Below are 16,929 nucleotides of genomic sequence, written 5' to 3'. Positions count from 1 at the left end.
TTATCTGCTTCAGAATATGTAGAAACGCATTGACATGTACGGAATATTAGCAAGTTTTATTTTAGTGTAAAAGGAAAAGAAAACAAGGACGCTGCAGGGACCAGGAGAAAAAAACGAAACAAATAACTCAGATGATAGACGGCCCATCTGACGGGTCTATGGACCTATGGTTGGGCTGGCGACCCAACTCACAAGGACGTCACTTGCAACACATCAAACCGACATATTTTAAAGGGAAAAACTGTCGCCACTTTATTAGCGTTTTCGAAAGAAACACGCACAATTTGATCTCCGAGTCCGTCACGACTCACGACGCAGATTCACAATCGGATTCGGGACAGAGGCGCCGCCTATTTACGTGCAGACGCGGCCGCGGGCACACGGGAACATCACCATATCGCAACTCTCGAGGCAACAAACGCACCAGACACGATCGACTCCATCATCATGGAGCACACGAGCAGCACGTCCGCGCACGCCGGCGAGCGGCCACCGGCGCCGGCGCCGTTCGGCCCTCTGCCGGTGCTCGTCTACGACCACGGCCTCGACCCGGTCAGCCGCCGCCACACCGTGGTCCGCATCGCCGCCGCCGGCGGCGGCGCCGGCAACACCATCGCCCTGGAGACGACGCACGTCGTCGTGCCGGAGCTGACGAGCAACGACTACCACGTGACGCCGCACGGTTGGGTGTTCCTCAGCGAGCCGGCGGCCGCCGGGACCACGCGGCGGACTCGCCTGTGGAACCCAACCACCGGCGAGAGCGTCGAGCTGCCTCGCATGGAGCAGCTGCTCCCGGCGAACTGGAAGTGCTACCTCTCCGACGACCCCACCGCCGCGTCGTGCGTCGTGCTCGTGCTGGCCATGTCGGAGCCCAGCCTCCTCTACTGCCACGTCGGCGCCACCGCCGGCGGTGGGTGGGTCGCCCACGACTACGACATCGGCGACGTCGGCCTGCCGCCTTCCTACGCGCCGCCGCGGCGACAGTTCATCTCCCAGATCGCCGCCGTGAACGGCAGGTTCTACTTCGCGGACACCGGCAAGCTTGGCGTCCTCGAGTTCACCCCATCGCCGGAGTTCAGCTACCTCGACTACCCGCACATCGAGTTCCCCGAGGGGTCCAACTTCGCCAAGTCATTCCTGGTGGCGTCCCACGGCGAGCTGTTCGACGTGTACGTCTTCTTCAAGGGGTTCACGCCGGAGATCCTCGCCGTGCGCGTGTGCGCCATCGACCTCGGCGGCGCCGGCGACGAGCGGCCGGCGTTCCGCGAGGTGGGCGACCTCGGCGACCGCGCGCTCCTCCTCGGCGACGCCAACGCGGCGCTCTTGTGCTCGGCGAGCGCGCACGGGGTGAAGGGCAACCGCGTCTACTTCATGCACAACATATTGGAGGAGCCGGACGGTGGGCCGCTGCGCGTCTACGACCTCGGCGACGGAAGCATGGAGACCGTGCGGCCGTGCCCTGGTGTCTCGGAGCTCATGTGCAAACCGTTCTGGGTGATGCCCTCCGCACCATGATGTGTCATAGATTTCAGCGAAACCATCTTCCAAAACCGTCGAGAGAATAAAATTGCACCAGTTTTAATAGTTTGCGGGTCGATATATTCTCCAGTTTAGGGATCGAATCAGATTCGGCTAGTAGTCAAGGGAGTCACAGTGGACTTATTCCTAAATACGTGGAGGCCGCGTTCTCCCGAATACTAATCGAATTAACGCATGGGCCTAGCCCAATCTTTAGGTCAACGTGCCAGTTGGGCCGGCCCAACCGATGGTCGGAGCCAATAGAAGCTAGCAGCCTAGCACATTGACCATTGAGCATCGATCGACTCATAAGCCACCTATACTTTTTTTTTAATCTTTACACATGAGCTATGATCGTTATGTTTGTCTAAATTCAAACAGCTATAGTGTCAAAGTTAGTGGTCAACTTCTAAGTTTTTATGGAACTAGCATAACAACGATGCAAGATGGTACGAAAGTCGGTTTACTGATATAACGATGGTATGGAAGTTGGTTTACTAACATAATGATGGCATAAAAAGTTGATTTACTAGCACAAAGAGTATCAAAAAAGAACTCCTTTTCACTATAGTTGAAGTTTGTACAGGAGGTTTACAACTACAACATTGCCATCAGATTGCTTGCTAGCTTGACATTTCCCCAATGAATTCAACCTTTTTGTCTGATGTGTAAAACTTCTTAACTACATCATTCATACTTGGTCTTTGGTTCCTTTCTTTCTCCAAACACGACGTAGCCACCTCCAGCATCAACGCCACCTGTGAGTAAACGAAGCTACCATTCAACCTACGATCCACCAAGCTGATTACCCATGTCCGATCACCAATCTTCAACCCTTCCCTGATCTTCCACACCAACTGTCTCATCGCAATCTCCGCATCACCAACGCTATCCGTGGCCAAATCCGCCATTCTGGCCCCTCTAACCAGCTCCAGAAGCACGACACCGTAGCTGTACACGTCAACCTTTTCGGTTATCGGAAGACTCGAAACCCATTCCGGAGCCATGTACCCTCTGGTCCCTCTGATGCTAAACGAGGCGGGATCATCGAGATCCCTCCTCTGTTGCATCTTCGCGAGCCCGAAATCGCTGATCTTGGGCTCGAAATCCTCGTCGAGAAGTATGTTCTCTGGCTTAACGTCGCAGTGGATGATCCAGTCGAGGCACTCATGGTGGAGATAGGCCAAACCTTTGGCCACACCAACGGCAATGTTGTACCTTTGGTTCCAATTGAGAGTCTCCTTGGCGCCAAACAGCCACGTGGCGAGCGACCCGTTGTCCACGTACTCGTACACAAGCAGCCGCCGCCGGCGGTGGCGCTCCGAGCAGACGCCGCGGATTCTCACCAGGTTCATGTGGTTGATCCGGCCGATGACGCTCACCTCGGTCTCGAACTCGTCGTCCCCACGCTGCGGCGTCGCGGCCTTGAGCTTCTTGACGGCCACGGCGCGGTCGTCGCCGGCGCCGGCGAGGACGCCCCTGTACACGGAGCCGTACCGGCCATGACCGATCACGTCCTTGAAGTTCTTGGTTGCCTTCCTGAGCTCGCCGTAGGTGAACCGCCGGAAATGGTCGGTGACCACCCTGTACCCTTCCTCCGCCGCCCATTGCTCCGACGTCGCCGGCCGGCTCCTCGCCGTGAACCACCACCCGAAGGCGATGAAGCAGAGCTCCACGGCGAAGAACGCCGAGAGGAACCCGTAGTAGTAGCGCCACGACGACGTGTCCGGGGAGGCGGCCGAGAAGGAGAGGAGAACCTCCTCTGTTCGCGCGGCGTCGCAGGCGAGATTAACGGCGGCGGCGGCGGCCGGGGCGGCGGTGTAGGTGTCTGACTCCGCCACCAAGTTCGCCGGAAGCTTGAGGTACACCGTGCCGGGGTAGCCGGGGTAGGTCTTGCCGTTGAAGAGCGCCGACTTGAGGTAGCAGTCGCTGACGTCATCCTTGTACTCGAACGCCACGCAGTTGCAGAGCTCGAGGCACGCCGCCTTGCATCCGTCGACGGAGATGGAGGAGAAGAGGTTGAGGTCGGAGCCCCAGAAGTCTGTTTGCGGCAGCCGCGCGAAGCCCATCTCCGGCCGGCCACCGCCGCCGCCGCAGGTGAGGTTGAACGTCGGCCGGCAGCCCTTGCCGCGGTCGCCGGCGTCGGCGGGAACGTAGCCTGGAGGGCACGAGCATGCCGGCCGCGGCGTGTACACGCAGAGGCCGTTCCAGCCGCAGAGGCCATGGATGCCGCACGGCTGGGAGAAGGCCATCCAAGAAACCGACCACCCCCCGTCGGCGTCGCGCAGGCTGTACAGCCGGAGGTTGCCGTCGTGGTCCAGCGTCAGCCGCCGCCACGTGACGCCGCCGGCGGCGGCGCCCGTGTCGGACGCGACGAACGTGGTGTTGTCGCTGGCGAGGAACCTGCCGGCGTCGTCGAGCACGCCCCGGCGGCTGGCGTTGTAGGAGATCCTGCCGTTGGCCCAGCTGCTGGCGTCGGGGTCCGGCCAGTAGATGTTGGAGATGTCCGGGCCGTCGTACGCCAGCGAGAGGAGGTAGCGGTCGTCGAACCGGAGCGCGTAGTGGCTCGTCGGGTGGAGCACGTCCGTCGTGGACAGCCTCGCCGTCGCCGTCACCGGCTGCCCCGGCAGCAGCGTGTCGGTCGGGTAGTCGAAGCTCTGCCACAACACGTCCCCGCCATGGCTTGTCACGACGAGGTTGCCGGAGTCCGTCAGCTCCGCGGCGGCGGCGGCGCCGGAGCTCGAGTTGGTCTGCCACACCGGCGTGCCGTCGTAGTCGGCGAGCACGAGGCGGCCGTCTCGCCGCAGCGTGAGCTTCGACCCCGCGCCGTGCACCGGCCGGTCGCGGTTGGCCGTCCAGGCGACGGTCCGGCCGGCGGAGGCGGCGAACCAGATGGAGACGGTGAAGACGGTGGAGGAGAGGTTGTAGAAGCCGAACGCGAAGACGCCATTGGAGGACACGAGGATGTCGGAGGCGCGTTCCACGGAGAGCGATTCACCTCTTTGAAGGCGGCTGCCGCCATGAGCCGGAGAAAGAAGAAGAAGAGCAGAGAACAAGAACGCGAGGAGCATGATCAATGGAGGATTGTCCGCCATGGCTGGCATCAATCCTGCACCACCGAAGCTAATAGCTGCAGCTGCTGTAAACTAAGGTGAAATCTCGCATCTCAGTTAGTTATGAATTCTAACAACCCAAGGACCCAAAATTGCAGTACTAATTAGGAGTATGTCATTGTGTCAGCGCTAATGACCATTGCTTGGTGTTAATTGTGTCAACTCGGCGGCAATTGAACAATGGATAGGTAGCTTTAGAGAACTGACTTGTTAAGAAACTACTAAAGAACACGTTTTTCAAAAATGAAAAAATTATCCATATGCGTCGTTTTTTCCCAGCTGTCAGTTGAGAACCTGAGATCACCCGTGTTATCCAGGGAGAATTTTCACTTACCTACTCAATAAGAACTCTTTGTTTGACTTTTTATTTTGCAGAGCTCATTGTTTGACTTGACAGCCATGCTACGCTGATGACTAGTATTAAACTAGTAGGAATTGCTGTGCAAACAATTTTCGGTATAGAAGATTCTTTGCTAAACCGTAGTTTTAGCGTCCGGTATTATGAATGTGTAAAACAAGAACTCATGGAGCTTTCTTGACCTCTTGACGAGAACAGTACTGTAGAATTCCGTTCATCAAACAAATATGAAGGATGGAGCACAGCTGAAGAGATCTTGGACGAAGGACTAATTTGGACGAGTCAGAGGAAAATAGCATATTTGATATCTCAAGTGAAGACTGAAACCAAAATCTGTAACACCTACACATCTGTTCATTGCATGAGAACATAATTACAGGTTTTTCCTCCAAGAACTGCAGCCGACTGTCATGTTACATACAAGATCGAAGAATCAAATGAATGAACAAATGACCCACACACAACAATGTTGGCAGTTAGCTTGATCCCTCGCTGAAGTTTTTTCAGCTCTTCATATTCTACAAAACTGAATACAAGTTTGTGTTGATGCCTTTCATGTGTCTTCTCTCTTCATGTAATGTATTGTCTACCCTACGCACGTACAGTAGTACTGCATAGTGCAGAAGCTGTTTTGGGGCTTCTGCACCTCAATTCTGCATCCCTCTTATGGTAGCCTCGATGCGGAAGGTTGATGAGAGAATTCTAAATAGCCCATCAGGGTTATCTGCATGAACCTGAAAGGAGATAAGACCACAATTAAATCTTATTTATTGTCAGTAAATCTGTATTATATGCAACATCATAATTAGCACAGGTATGTCAGATGGTTATGACCCTGACCCATGAGCACATGGTTAATATAAGGGTATCTAATCTAAGCTGTAGTAAAGAATACTACTTTTTCATCACAGTACTATCTTATGGAGAATGCTGCCAGAAGATCTAGGAGTAATTACAAGGATATAGTAAGCATACCCAATGTCCAGCATCTTCAAGCACGTGCATTTCAACTCCTCCACCCTCATCTGCAGCCAGTTCCTCAGCAGTATGAATTCTCTGGAGATCATCAAGAGCCCATCTATGCAAACTTCTTTCAGCTTTAAGGAAATTAATATGAACACCCCTTGGTACATTCTCTACAATCCCCCTGAACGGCACATCCAAATAGTTTATAGCTTAATAGACAATACATGTTGCAGGTCTAGATGATTACAAAAAGGAATCATGAAGGATTTACCATAAGTTAGTCTCTTCATAGGACTTGTACATGTCAGATATGCCATTTAGGTCAAAAATCCATGAGAAGCTTGAAGACGATAGTGACCCTAATGGACTGCTTCGTCGGAGATTTGTAGCCACCCACTGAAACAAAGAATCAGTTATGCATTGAAATGCCTTTTGTTTCATGGCAGATGAAAAATCAAGTGACGTTTTTATGCCAGTCAAATCAAGTAAGCTTGGCAGGGTGCCTTGACATCAGGGGAGTATTCAAGCATACCCGTGCAACATCCACAGAAAATTGTTCTTTGACTAGAGCATCCACCACTTCTTGCTTTGAAGAAACCTGGGTTTAAAGTTCAGAAAACAGAAAGCATATGGTGAAACATATAGCATCCACTTCTGCAGACTCAATTTTGCAGTCATATAGGTGTACATATAACGCTAAAAGGCCAACCTGCATAGGCATTCTTCTGAGGGACTCAATAAGTTCAGCAGGGTGATCTTCGCCATCTCCCCCAGCACGAACCTTGCCAGGAGTAGCATCAAGAACCCATACCTTTAGGGGACACAATATACAGAATAAACTTAGACAAAAGATTAGAAATATCACCCATAATTGTCACACTAAAACCATTCAGAAAAGTACTCATGATTACCCTGACAGGACGTGCAAGCGGTTTTGCAGCTTGTTCTACCATGCTCAGAGCCACTGCAAAGAAAATCCGTGAGGACTGGGATGCTCGTGGATTATTTACAATCTAAATCATACCATAAATGTATGGTAAGGGGAGACAAAGGAAACAGGAAAACCTTTTCCACCAAAGCTGTGACCAACCAGCACCCGTGGGGTTAGCCTGAGCTGCACTATCTGTTGCATTTTGGATTAATTAGCATAAGGTGACAGATAAATGGGAAAAAGGCTGAGGTGAACTGAAAGCTACTAAGATATAAAATAACAAGAAATGAAAGCCCAGTCCCAGGAAAACCTTTTGGACAATGACATGGCCTCCAAAATATATCTTTGACTATGTTTTTCTGTTATAATATGTACAATAAATAAAAACATTTTTACTTTTATTATAGTATCTTGTAAGACAAATATATATATATTGTTTAGTGCCTTTAAACTAAATATTTTAAAAGTTATTGATAATCAAAGTTACAAACGTTTGACCTAAACCTTGTCCTACTAAGGCTGTGTTCTAAACTCCCATTTCCCAACTTCTATCTCCTCATTTTTTGCGTGCACGCTATCCAAACTGTTAAACATTATGTTTTTTGTAAAAAGTTTCTATAGGAAAGTTACTTTAAAAAAAATCATATTAATTCATTTTTAAAGTTTGTTTTAGCTAATATTTAATTAATCATGCGCTAATCTGCCGTTTCGTTGGAAACCTTCACTCACAAACTCAGCCTAAGCTAACTGACATGTGCATGGCGGCAAAAAAGGTATGCAAAGTTCTCAAGCATTTTGAGTTCTAACCATTCTCTCAATGCAACAAAGGCATATAACACAACTACCCAAGCACATGCATATATATTTTGTGATTCCATATATTGATATTTGATATCAGTGCCACAGACATATTTAACTCAGTGTGTAGATAATAGAAGCTAAGACAGAAATAGCAGTAAGACGAAAACACAAACCAGCTTTAGAACATCAAGAGCAGTTGAGGCAACAGTATGCGGTCCTCTTTTCTTAATTGACGCTGAATCTCCATGGCAACGCAAATCAACCAAGAGGAACTGCATGAGGAAAAGGCAGGTACAGTTTCTTTCTTTATGCTGTGAAATAAGTCAGATTGCGAGCAGAATTTTAGATAAAGTAACCTGCCACATCGGAAATTCCTGAGCCAGCCTCTTTGCAAAAGATCCTTCAAATCAACACAGTTAATTAATTTTGTGATTAAATGCATTTATACAGCCAAAACAGCTTTAAAATGTGTCAGTATTTCACTCTGCAAACTGAACACAACAACAAACCCAATACACCAGGAAACAAAGTATGCAATAGGAAAGCAAGCACTTCTCAATTACCCCAGTTTTTCCTGCTCCCAAGGATGCCATGAAGGAGAACAGCTGTTGGTGGATCAGGTACTGATTTGTCCATAAATGAGTTCCATTGCACCTGAGGTGAAGTGATGGCTATGAATAGCTTGTCTTACACCATAACATTTGACCATTTAACTTCTAGCTAACATTATTTAACAACTAGTGACATGTCACTGAGTTCGTATGAATGCAATACGTACAAGGCTCCCTTGAACCAGCTCATAGGCCTGCAGGGAATGAACAGAAACGATTTGTCAGCAAGGAATGAAGTTTGTATACTTCTGAAGCTTCAATCTTCCTTACCAAAACTCCACTATGCTTCTGAACATCAGGCTGATAAGCAATCCTTGTGTTGGCCAATGCCATCTGAACACAACGGCATGGAGGGCACAGCAATGGCCTTGATTTGATATTAGTCGATATCAACTGGCCACGACGAACATTTTCCTAAAGCCAAAAAAGCAAAATACACAATCATGATCAGAAGCTCACAAATGCATCAGCAGCTGTAGCAAAAATTCATAACTCAAGAAGGCAGGCCAGTATCCTTGCAGCAAGGTTCTCAACACTGTAAATAATTCGGTAGGAATTTAGAGCACTAAGTTAGCCACCAGACACACTTCCTATTGCACTACACATTATATATAAGAGGACTTTTACGGTACATTCTACTGCTAGTATATACTACCAGTATATTTGATCTAATGGTGTAAATTCATCTGATCTTCCTCCCAAATATCCTGCAGTATAAATTGTTTAGGGTATATTTGTCTTTTTATCTATTTATGTGTGTGTGTGTGTGGGGGGGGGGGGGTTTAATTTTTTAAATTCACGTTTCCTCACTTGGTCAGATCCGATCGATAGCCGCCTACCCAGTCGAAGCCCTTTTTTTTTCTCGATGCTGCGCGCATGGGCGATCGTCGCCGCTAATTTCTTCTGCAAGCTGCCGACGACCACAATCGGCGCCGTCGTTCTTTCTTAATTAAGTTCAATGAATTAAGGACTTGGTATGTGTTAGGGATTCAGACACTTAGAAACTGATCGAACCAAGAAATGTATGAGATAATCCACTTCATTGCTGTGAACAGATCAAATCTATTTACACTATCATGTGGTTTTATCCCTGACCAGTTTTTTCCCTAGTGTTCTTACGCAAATCATGCCCATTGCAAACTCAATCTACTAGATTAAATCCGACCGTCGAAGGAATCGCTACGCCTCCACTCGCGCCGTCGCCACGCGCGATGGGAGCGCTACAACGCCCGGACGACGAGATCGAAGAACTCCCGATTGAATTAAATCGCAAGAAATAAATCTCAATTTCAAATTACTAAACAGCCCTTTTCATAGTTTTAACAAATACCAAATCTACCTTTTCACATACTGCTAGTATATACTTGTGGTAGAATGTACTGTAAAAGTCCTCTATATATAATTACCAAAGCATTATTGCTCACACCTACACTAATAACAGATCACGACCTAAAAAGAGTCTTAAAAACACATAACCGGTGACAATTAGACCCTTTAGTTACCTAACAATGTTTCCCTGTGCATCCTACTCCAAATGATAGGTTTATATATCAGGGAAATTTGTATGAGCACGACAACATAACGACAAACACAATCCACGGTGTGAACTAAACAAAGACTAAGGGTTTTCAAACACGCAAGAAATGTGTACTACAAAAGGTGCACTTAATAGTAATAATGCATTTCTGCTTCTGCCCTGCTTGCATCTGCATTACGCTGATCACCCGGTCGCCACCCGCCTACCACTTTACCAAAAATTGCACCCAAAAGCCTAGCGATTAAGCTCCAATCAATCAACAACAGACGAAAACACCCACAACCCCACAACGCATTATCTCCTAACAACAGTCCATTACTACGAATCTGACGAGCAAGCCAATTCGATCACCGAAAGCAAAGGGGAAATAATGGGTGAGGGGTACCTGGCGAGCGCGCGAGGCGGCGCGAACCCTACTCCCCGGTGACAGCCGCCACGGGGGGACTCCCACGGCGACCGGATCCCTCCTCCTCGGCTCCGCGGAGAGGACGCGCGGCGCCGCCGACGCCGCCGCCGCCATCAGATCACCGACGCAGCGAGAGCGGAGACGAGCGAACTCGGCGTGGCGTTGTCCGTATGCGCGTGCCGTGTCAGCGAAATGGAGAAAAACGGAAAGGAAAAAAAATCGAATTTATTTTCGTGGTGGGGAAGTCGGAGACGGAACAGCGGAGGCGGAGAACCCGAAGAGCGTGACGCTGACGCGTGGGGGCCACCCGTGACATGTGGCGTGCCGCAGCCGGGTTCTGACCTGTGGGACCCGTTTCCGTACCAGGCGGTCCAGCGTGGCGGCGGTGTGTGGCCAGGCCGGTGGGCGGGTAGGCGGGGGGACCCGACTTGTCTGTAGGTTTGGTGGGCCTTGGGCTGGGCTGGGCTGGCCCCACAACAAACGAGCGCAGTTACATGGGCCTCCAGCATAGGCCCGGCATAAAAAATATATTTCACCCCTCCCCTACGCGAGGTTTAATTATCCCCCCACAACCTAGGTTTTCTTTGTGTTGGGTTTACAGCATCTGCGGCGAGATGGAGAAGGAGGTAGAGGAGGAGGAGGAGGAGGAGGAGGCGGAGGCGAGTAGAAAGAAGGGAGAACGCGGATTAGGGGAGGGGGAATGCGGGGCGCCGAGTAGCAAGAAGAGAGACCCCGAATTGGAGTTGCGCATGAAGCAGAAGGCGGCGGAGTGGCACAGGAAGGCGAGGGAGGAGACCCTGAAGGAGATAGCCAAGGAGATGGCCAAGTACCCCAACGAAGACTGGTCCGACACACCGGGCGTCAAGGCTCGCGAGTACCGCGAGGACTGGGAATACCGTTGGTCCGCCATCTTCGGTCCCTACGACACAATCTGTCAGTAATTCATTGATACATTCTTTGATTCCTTTTATATTATATACTCCTTGATAGCATATTGATAGTAATTCATTGGGAGTACATAGGAATTGATTGGATTGGGTTCTTTAGGGTTGATCACTACTTTGTTAGGATTGCATTATCTACTGTATGTATTCTTTGGTTGATTGATACTCGCTACATGCAGCGCCTATACCACCCATGCGCTATACACACCGTAAGGACGACTCTATGCCGAGACATATTTCAGTCCGTCACACTCTGCAGATCATCTCGGTCAAAATAAAGGGAATAAGAGGGGGCTTACAGTGGCCGATCAATGTGTTTGGTCTCATTGCTGCGCGCGACACGATTGACCGCAACCGCATTATGATCTTCAACCGCACCAGGGATAACTGCCAAACAATTACTAAAGAGGTGCACTTTATTTCCTATTGTACATCGTTTTATATTTCTTCCTTTTGCATAATTAAATCATGATTTGTGCGTGGACACACATTGTGCTACTAGTAGTTTTTACTATTTATATATAGAGATATTTGTTGCACTTTATTCCTTGGTTTCTTCATATCAAATTAGCCCACCTCAAATGGACTTTTAGAAGACTACTTATACATGGTGATACAGTTTGCTTGCTTCTAGTAATGCATTGCCATGGCTAAGTATAGGATTTCCACATTTGTTACTTATATCAGAATCATAAAGACAGCTCAATTTACATAGAAAACCATTCCTACCATAACTAAACATACTAATCCGTATTGGTATGGCTATCAAAATGCTTGTGAAGTCTGTGGTACAAATTACTTTGTAAGTTGTTCTAAACTGTGCTCCAAACAAATGAAACTGCATCAATTGCCTACTAGCCATGGAAATTGTGCTGCGTGTCAAATCAAAAGTTTAGCTTTTAATAGATATCTAAATGTGGAAATAGCATCGCTAATAAGCATCCTTGCAAAGCGTTTGTGCTTCCACAAAATGTGTTATATCTTGATGTCTTCTACACGTCAATGGGCAAGTTGAATTTTAGTGTATGATCGATGCATTTTGGTTGCCAATTTAGTGATTATGTTTAACTTTTTAGTGGTATGCCAATAAAAAGATTGATCAAGAGTTAATAGCATGTTGGCGAAAAGTATGATCTATAGCTAACTGAGATTTGTTGAGTACCTGCAACTAACTGCTCTTTAAGAGTTATAGGCCATTTATGTGTGCACCCATGGTGCATAGACAAAATGCACAGGTCAGGCATGCTTCCAGTTTAGGTTAGCATTCTATTCTTCTATATTCAGTACTCCAGTTGCTACTGTTTTGAAATTTTGGATTGAGAATATTATAGGACTATTCGCAAGGCATTGTAGATCGAATATCTGAAATAAGCATGCTTTAATGTGTCTATAGAATATGCACACCTCAACAGATATCCTGTATTTTCTGTCACTAATGTGCCAAGCGAATGGTTCTTTTTGTTTTTTTTATGTTGTGCATGCCGTATCATTTATTATATGCACTTTGCATTTGTATATGGTTTTGTAATGTTTTTGTGCTGCCAAATTTAGCTTTTCTTTGTCATCAGATTTCTTATTGTTTGTACATATTGGTTCACTCAATTTCAAGGTTTCTGAAATATTTCAATTTGCGTGCTGAACCAACTCAATTTATTCGCTAGTGGCAGTGCCCCCTATAAGTTCTTTTTTCTTTTTTGCTGTGGCACCAGACTCCCATTTCATGCTTATTTTCATCAAGTTGCACTTGATGAATGGAGAAAACATCAATGGATAAACTTTCTTTTTATATACATGTAATCATGTCTTACTACGAGCTGGTGAAGTAATATTATTTACTTAATTTGCGCATTGCATGCAGGATCGATATTTATTACTGACAGGTCCTACGCGTGCTGTTGTGGTATCTGACCCTGTGTATTTTGAGGCCCCGCTGAAAGTGAAGGGCTCTGTCGAATCTGAGGATAAAGATTTAAGCTTTTTAGCTGTCCCGCTCACCGGTGCTTCTGATAGAGGTGAAACGCGCTTGGTTAATAGAGAGTACACTAGCAGGCTTAGCACGCTGGAGTTGACATTTGGCTTTGTTGTTGAGTCCTTGGAGGCCTCAATCAGTGTGCGTATCATTGATGGGTCATGGAAAGATGGTTTTCGTGGTGCATTCACTGCCCATACCCCCAGTCTAAAAGACAATAAAGTCCTGCTGCTTGATTCTGGATATTGTGAGATGGTGCCTGTTACTGCTGATCGCATGATCAAGCTTTCACGCCATGTTGTTTCCGTGGAAGGTGAGGGAGACCTGACCGTTTCAGTGCTGGCACTTGGAACTGATAATGTGATAGAAGATGAGAAGGATTTCACGCCTAAGGAAGCCGGTATGAGCCAGAGCTCTCTTGACGTGGGCTTTTGTAAATTGGAAGTAACTGTCAACTGGTCACTTCTTTCCTTGCTTCCTGATGGCTATACTTAATTAAGTACATTGCACAGTGGTATGTGAATTGTGATGTTCCTTTGGATCTGTTGCTTCTGAACTTCTGAAATGGGGTGTTGGTTTTTTTTTCTTTTGTTTACTAGCTAGAATAGCGAACTCTTGATGGACGCGGTATCCTGTGTATAGAATGTTGGCAGTATTGCCACCGCTACGGATAAAGTTCGATTTCCTATCTTGATGAGATTTTGTATTTTATGATGCCCCATTTTCTTGGACAGAATTTGTGGTGGATGAACGGCGCCCCACTTTGTGCACGCGGAGCAATGTGGACATATAATGGAATAAAAGGGGTGATGCTAATGAGAAAATTTCTAGTTTAGATGCCACTTACCGAATCAGCTTGTCGACCACATCTTTATTATTATCTTTACACAACACAAACATATTATCACTAGGAATTTGGTGTTGTCCGTGTTACTAATAATATAGTGTACTGTAATATACTGCAGTCTAGGACAAGTTGGTTTCTTGATAAGCATCTAGGACAAGTTCAGGTGAGCTTCTCGACCAGCTCTGTCACTAGGAATGCTTGGCTGCTTGCAATGAAACTTCTATGCATGTACCCAGATATGTGTTGAGGAAGTTGATTGTTGATTACTTTGGTTACAGAACTTGATCAGGCTTGTCGTTAAGCCAAACTGTAATTCACTTGTGGGTTGTGGCTATGAAGTCTCATTTTGAGCTGAATGTTGGTACATCACTGACATGGCATGCCTTACCTACCTATGGAAAACCAAGATAATCAGGTTGGTTTTCCTATTTCCAGACATTTAATACTAGATTGCAGCAGTAGCATATAAATTATGTTAGGATGCAATTTATTTGTGACCCATTGATTGTACGCTTCTATGCAGACTCAGGTACTATATTATACTATCTGCTTGTTTGAGCTGTGGCCGTATTTATGGGCATTACTAAGGCATGACAAGATCAATTGTTCTATTTAAATTTTGTGTTCATGTTTATAATAGTGGTGCACATTTTCTTCTCTGTATGCTCAACATTTTATAACTAGATTGCTAACTGTTCTTCTCTGTGTTGAAGAAAAAAGTAGGCATACTACGTTGGATGAATAGTATGTAGGATCGCTCATGTATATGCATGTGTAGATGTATTTCCTGTAGTTGTAGGTCTTCTGACTCAGCTTGAAAAAATCAGTTCTGACAGAATTGAGTTTCTGTAGTTCCTTTTTTTTTTTTTGGAATACGCAAGATGCGCATATTTGTATTAAGAGAAATAAAGATTATTTACAGAGTTTTAAAAATGAAAATAAAGAAGGGGACAGGGTACCGGATGGACAACAAAATCTAAGGCCTAATCTCCTATCAAATTTTGTGACCGCCACTCCGTGGTCGGTAGAGGTAACTCCGGCATGGCCGCTTTCGCTAAGCGCCAAAGCTCGGCCTCGGCCGCCATCACCTTTGCCACTTCGACCCAGGTCTTTTGCTGTTGGTTGAAGACCCTGTTGTTCCGCTCCTTCCAAATAGTCCAAGCTATCAAAGCTGCAACGGTGTCGAATCCTCGTCGTTGAGCTTTGGCAACCTTCATTCTCTTGTCACAAAGCCATAAGAGGAAGGAGGGTTCGTTGAATGGCAGTATGTCCGACAAGCCAATTGCTCGGAGTGCGAACCACCACAGTTGACGTGACTCCAGGCATGCGACCAGGAGATGATCAATCGTCTCGTCACCTTGATCACACAGGACGCACCGATCAGGATGTGGTAAACCCCGTCTCCGCAAACGATCGGCTGTCCAACATCTGTTTAGTGCCACTAACCACAGGAAATAGCGGCATCGGGGTGGTGCTAACGACCCTCAGATAGGCTTGTCCTGGAATTGGACCTTCCCCACAAACATGGACTGATAAGCTGAGCGAGCTGGGTATTCTCCTGACGACTCCCATCTCCAGATGATTGAATCCGGCTCTTCCGATAGGGCATCCAAGGATTGCAAAGATGTCCACAAGCTGAGGTACTCTAGGATAGCTTGGATTCCCAAAGCCCCAGATATATCCCGGATCCATGTTCTACCTTGGAGTGCTTCGCGAACCGTCCTACGATTCCGCTTTCTTGCTACGACCGCTGCATGCACAGCCGGCGCAAGGGTGCGGATTGACGACCCTTGGATCCAGTTGTCTTCCCAGAAGAGCACGTTCATTCCATTGCCGACTCGACATGTCAAAGAGACTTGGAGCAGGTTCCTCTCCTTTTGCGAGATTGGAACGTTGAGTCCATGCCATGGCTTTTCCGGCGATGTCCTCAGTTGCCAAGCCCAGCGGCACCGGAGTGCAAGTCCCATGCATTCAAGATCAGGGACACCCAATCCACCATACGATTTGGGTGCACAAACCCGTGCCCAAGCGACCCGGCAGCTTCCACCACTAGCGCTTGCTTTCCCGGACGGGAGGAAGCCGCGACGGACCTTATCGATTCCCTTTATCACCCACTTTGGCACATTGATGGCCATCAGCAGATAGATCGGTATTGAGATTAATACCGCATTTACCATAGTGACTCGACCAATGGGCGCCATCTGCTCTGCCTTCCATACCGGCAACCGACGGGCTATTTCTGTAGTTCCATTGTATGACTGTACCATATCTACTTGTATCTCATTGAACATTGAGGGAAAAATTAAAGTACAAACAAAACAAGGAGGAAATTTTTCATGGTTCCTAAGGCAGCAATGTCAAGCTGGTCCTCTCTGCACATTCCTTCTTGAGAATTGAGATAATTGTTTTTATGGTACATGTATCACAATCTTAATCTCCATGTCTGCATGTTGTCCCCTTTTGGCTTCTGCATACTTATCTCTGAAGAAACAGGCATGAAACTTGTCTGTTGCGGAGTATTCAGACCTTATGGATGGGAAGGAATCCCAGAAAAGGATGGTGTCATCACTTAAGGTTTTCAACTACTCCTATACTGATGCCATACGATCTTTTATTTGTATTCTAGCTGCATTTATATTTTTTTGGTGATATTGATAAGGCCATTGTCTGAAAGACCTTTGGTGATATCCTGGCATCATATCTACAGTACAATGCTGGGTTTTAGCAGCCTCAGCCCTCAGTATGATGTGCAGAGTGCAGTGCAGGTTAACTGCAAGCGATGTCTTTTTAGCACTATGCAATGGAGAGGATATGAAGCTCCTCCATCTTATGTACTAGTACTTTGTTTCTGTAATGAATAATCCCTTTCGTTCTCAACTGCTAATGCTACAAAATGATTAGACTACTGTCCATTTCACACCCTGCTTC

General features: G+C 47.2%; 3 protein-coding genes and 1 long non-coding RNA gene across 4 annotated transcripts; 2 read left to right on the top strand and 2 right to left on the bottom strand.

The window, feature by feature from the left end:
• Positions 1-2,060: 2,060 nt before the first annotated feature.
• LOC4324885 (putative receptor protein kinase ZmPK1) lies at positions 2,061-4,811 on the bottom strand. Its single transcript, XM_015775252.3, has one exon. It carries the CDS (start codon positions 4,620-4,622, stop codon positions 2,142-2,144), a length of 2,481 nt encoding a protein of 826 aa, XP_015630738.1. The 5' UTR covers positions 4,623-4,811; the 3' UTR covers positions 2,061-2,141.
• A 463-nt stretch (positions 4,812-5,274) lies between these two features.
• Positions 5,275-10,435, bottom strand: LOC4324884 (abhydrolase domain-containing protein C22H12.03). Its single transcript, XM_015767502.3, has 13 exons — positions 10,221-10,435; positions 8,569-8,712; positions 8,466-8,492; positions 8,251-8,341; positions 8,044-8,087; positions 7,861-7,959; positions 7,021-7,078; positions 6,867-6,919; positions 6,665-6,766; positions 6,488-6,553; positions 6,227-6,351; positions 5,965-6,136; positions 5,275-5,723 (listed from the first exon to the last, which is right to left on the bottom strand). Exons 1-13 carry the CDS (start codon positions 10,353-10,355, stop codon positions 5,637-5,639), a joined length of 1,203 nt encoding a protein of 400 aa, XP_015622988.1. The 5' UTR covers positions 10,356-10,435; the 3' UTR covers positions 5,275-5,636.
• Positions 10,436-10,827: 392 nt separating this feature from the next.
• LOC107276097 (uncharacterized) lies at positions 10,828-13,851 on the top strand. Its single transcript, XM_015769761.3, has 3 exons — positions 10,828-11,174; positions 11,365-11,594; positions 13,044-13,851. The coding sequence occupies exons 1-3, from the start codon at positions 10,856-10,858 to the stop codon at positions 13,647-13,649; spliced, it is 1,155 nt and encodes a 384-aa protein (XP_015625247.1). The 5' UTR covers positions 10,828-10,855; the 3' UTR covers positions 13,650-13,851.
• A 36-nt stretch (positions 13,852-13,887) lies between these two features.
• On the top strand, positions 13,888-14,357 carry LOC136351259 (uncharacterized). Its single transcript, XR_010738568.1, has 2 exons — positions 13,888-14,164; positions 14,280-14,357. It is a non-coding gene; the product is annotated as an uncharacterized lncRNA (long non-coding RNA).
• The last annotated feature ends 2,572 nt before the right edge of the window (positions 14,358-16,929 follow it).

Source organism: Oryza sativa, chromosome 1 (genome assembly GCF_034140825.1).
Source record: "Oryza sativa Japonica Group chromosome 1, ASM3414082v1".
Lineage (NCBI taxonomy): Eukaryota > Viridiplantae > Streptophyta > Magnoliopsida > Poales > Poaceae > Oryza > Oryza sativa.
This window is presented reverse-complemented; position numbering and strand designations above follow the sequence as displayed.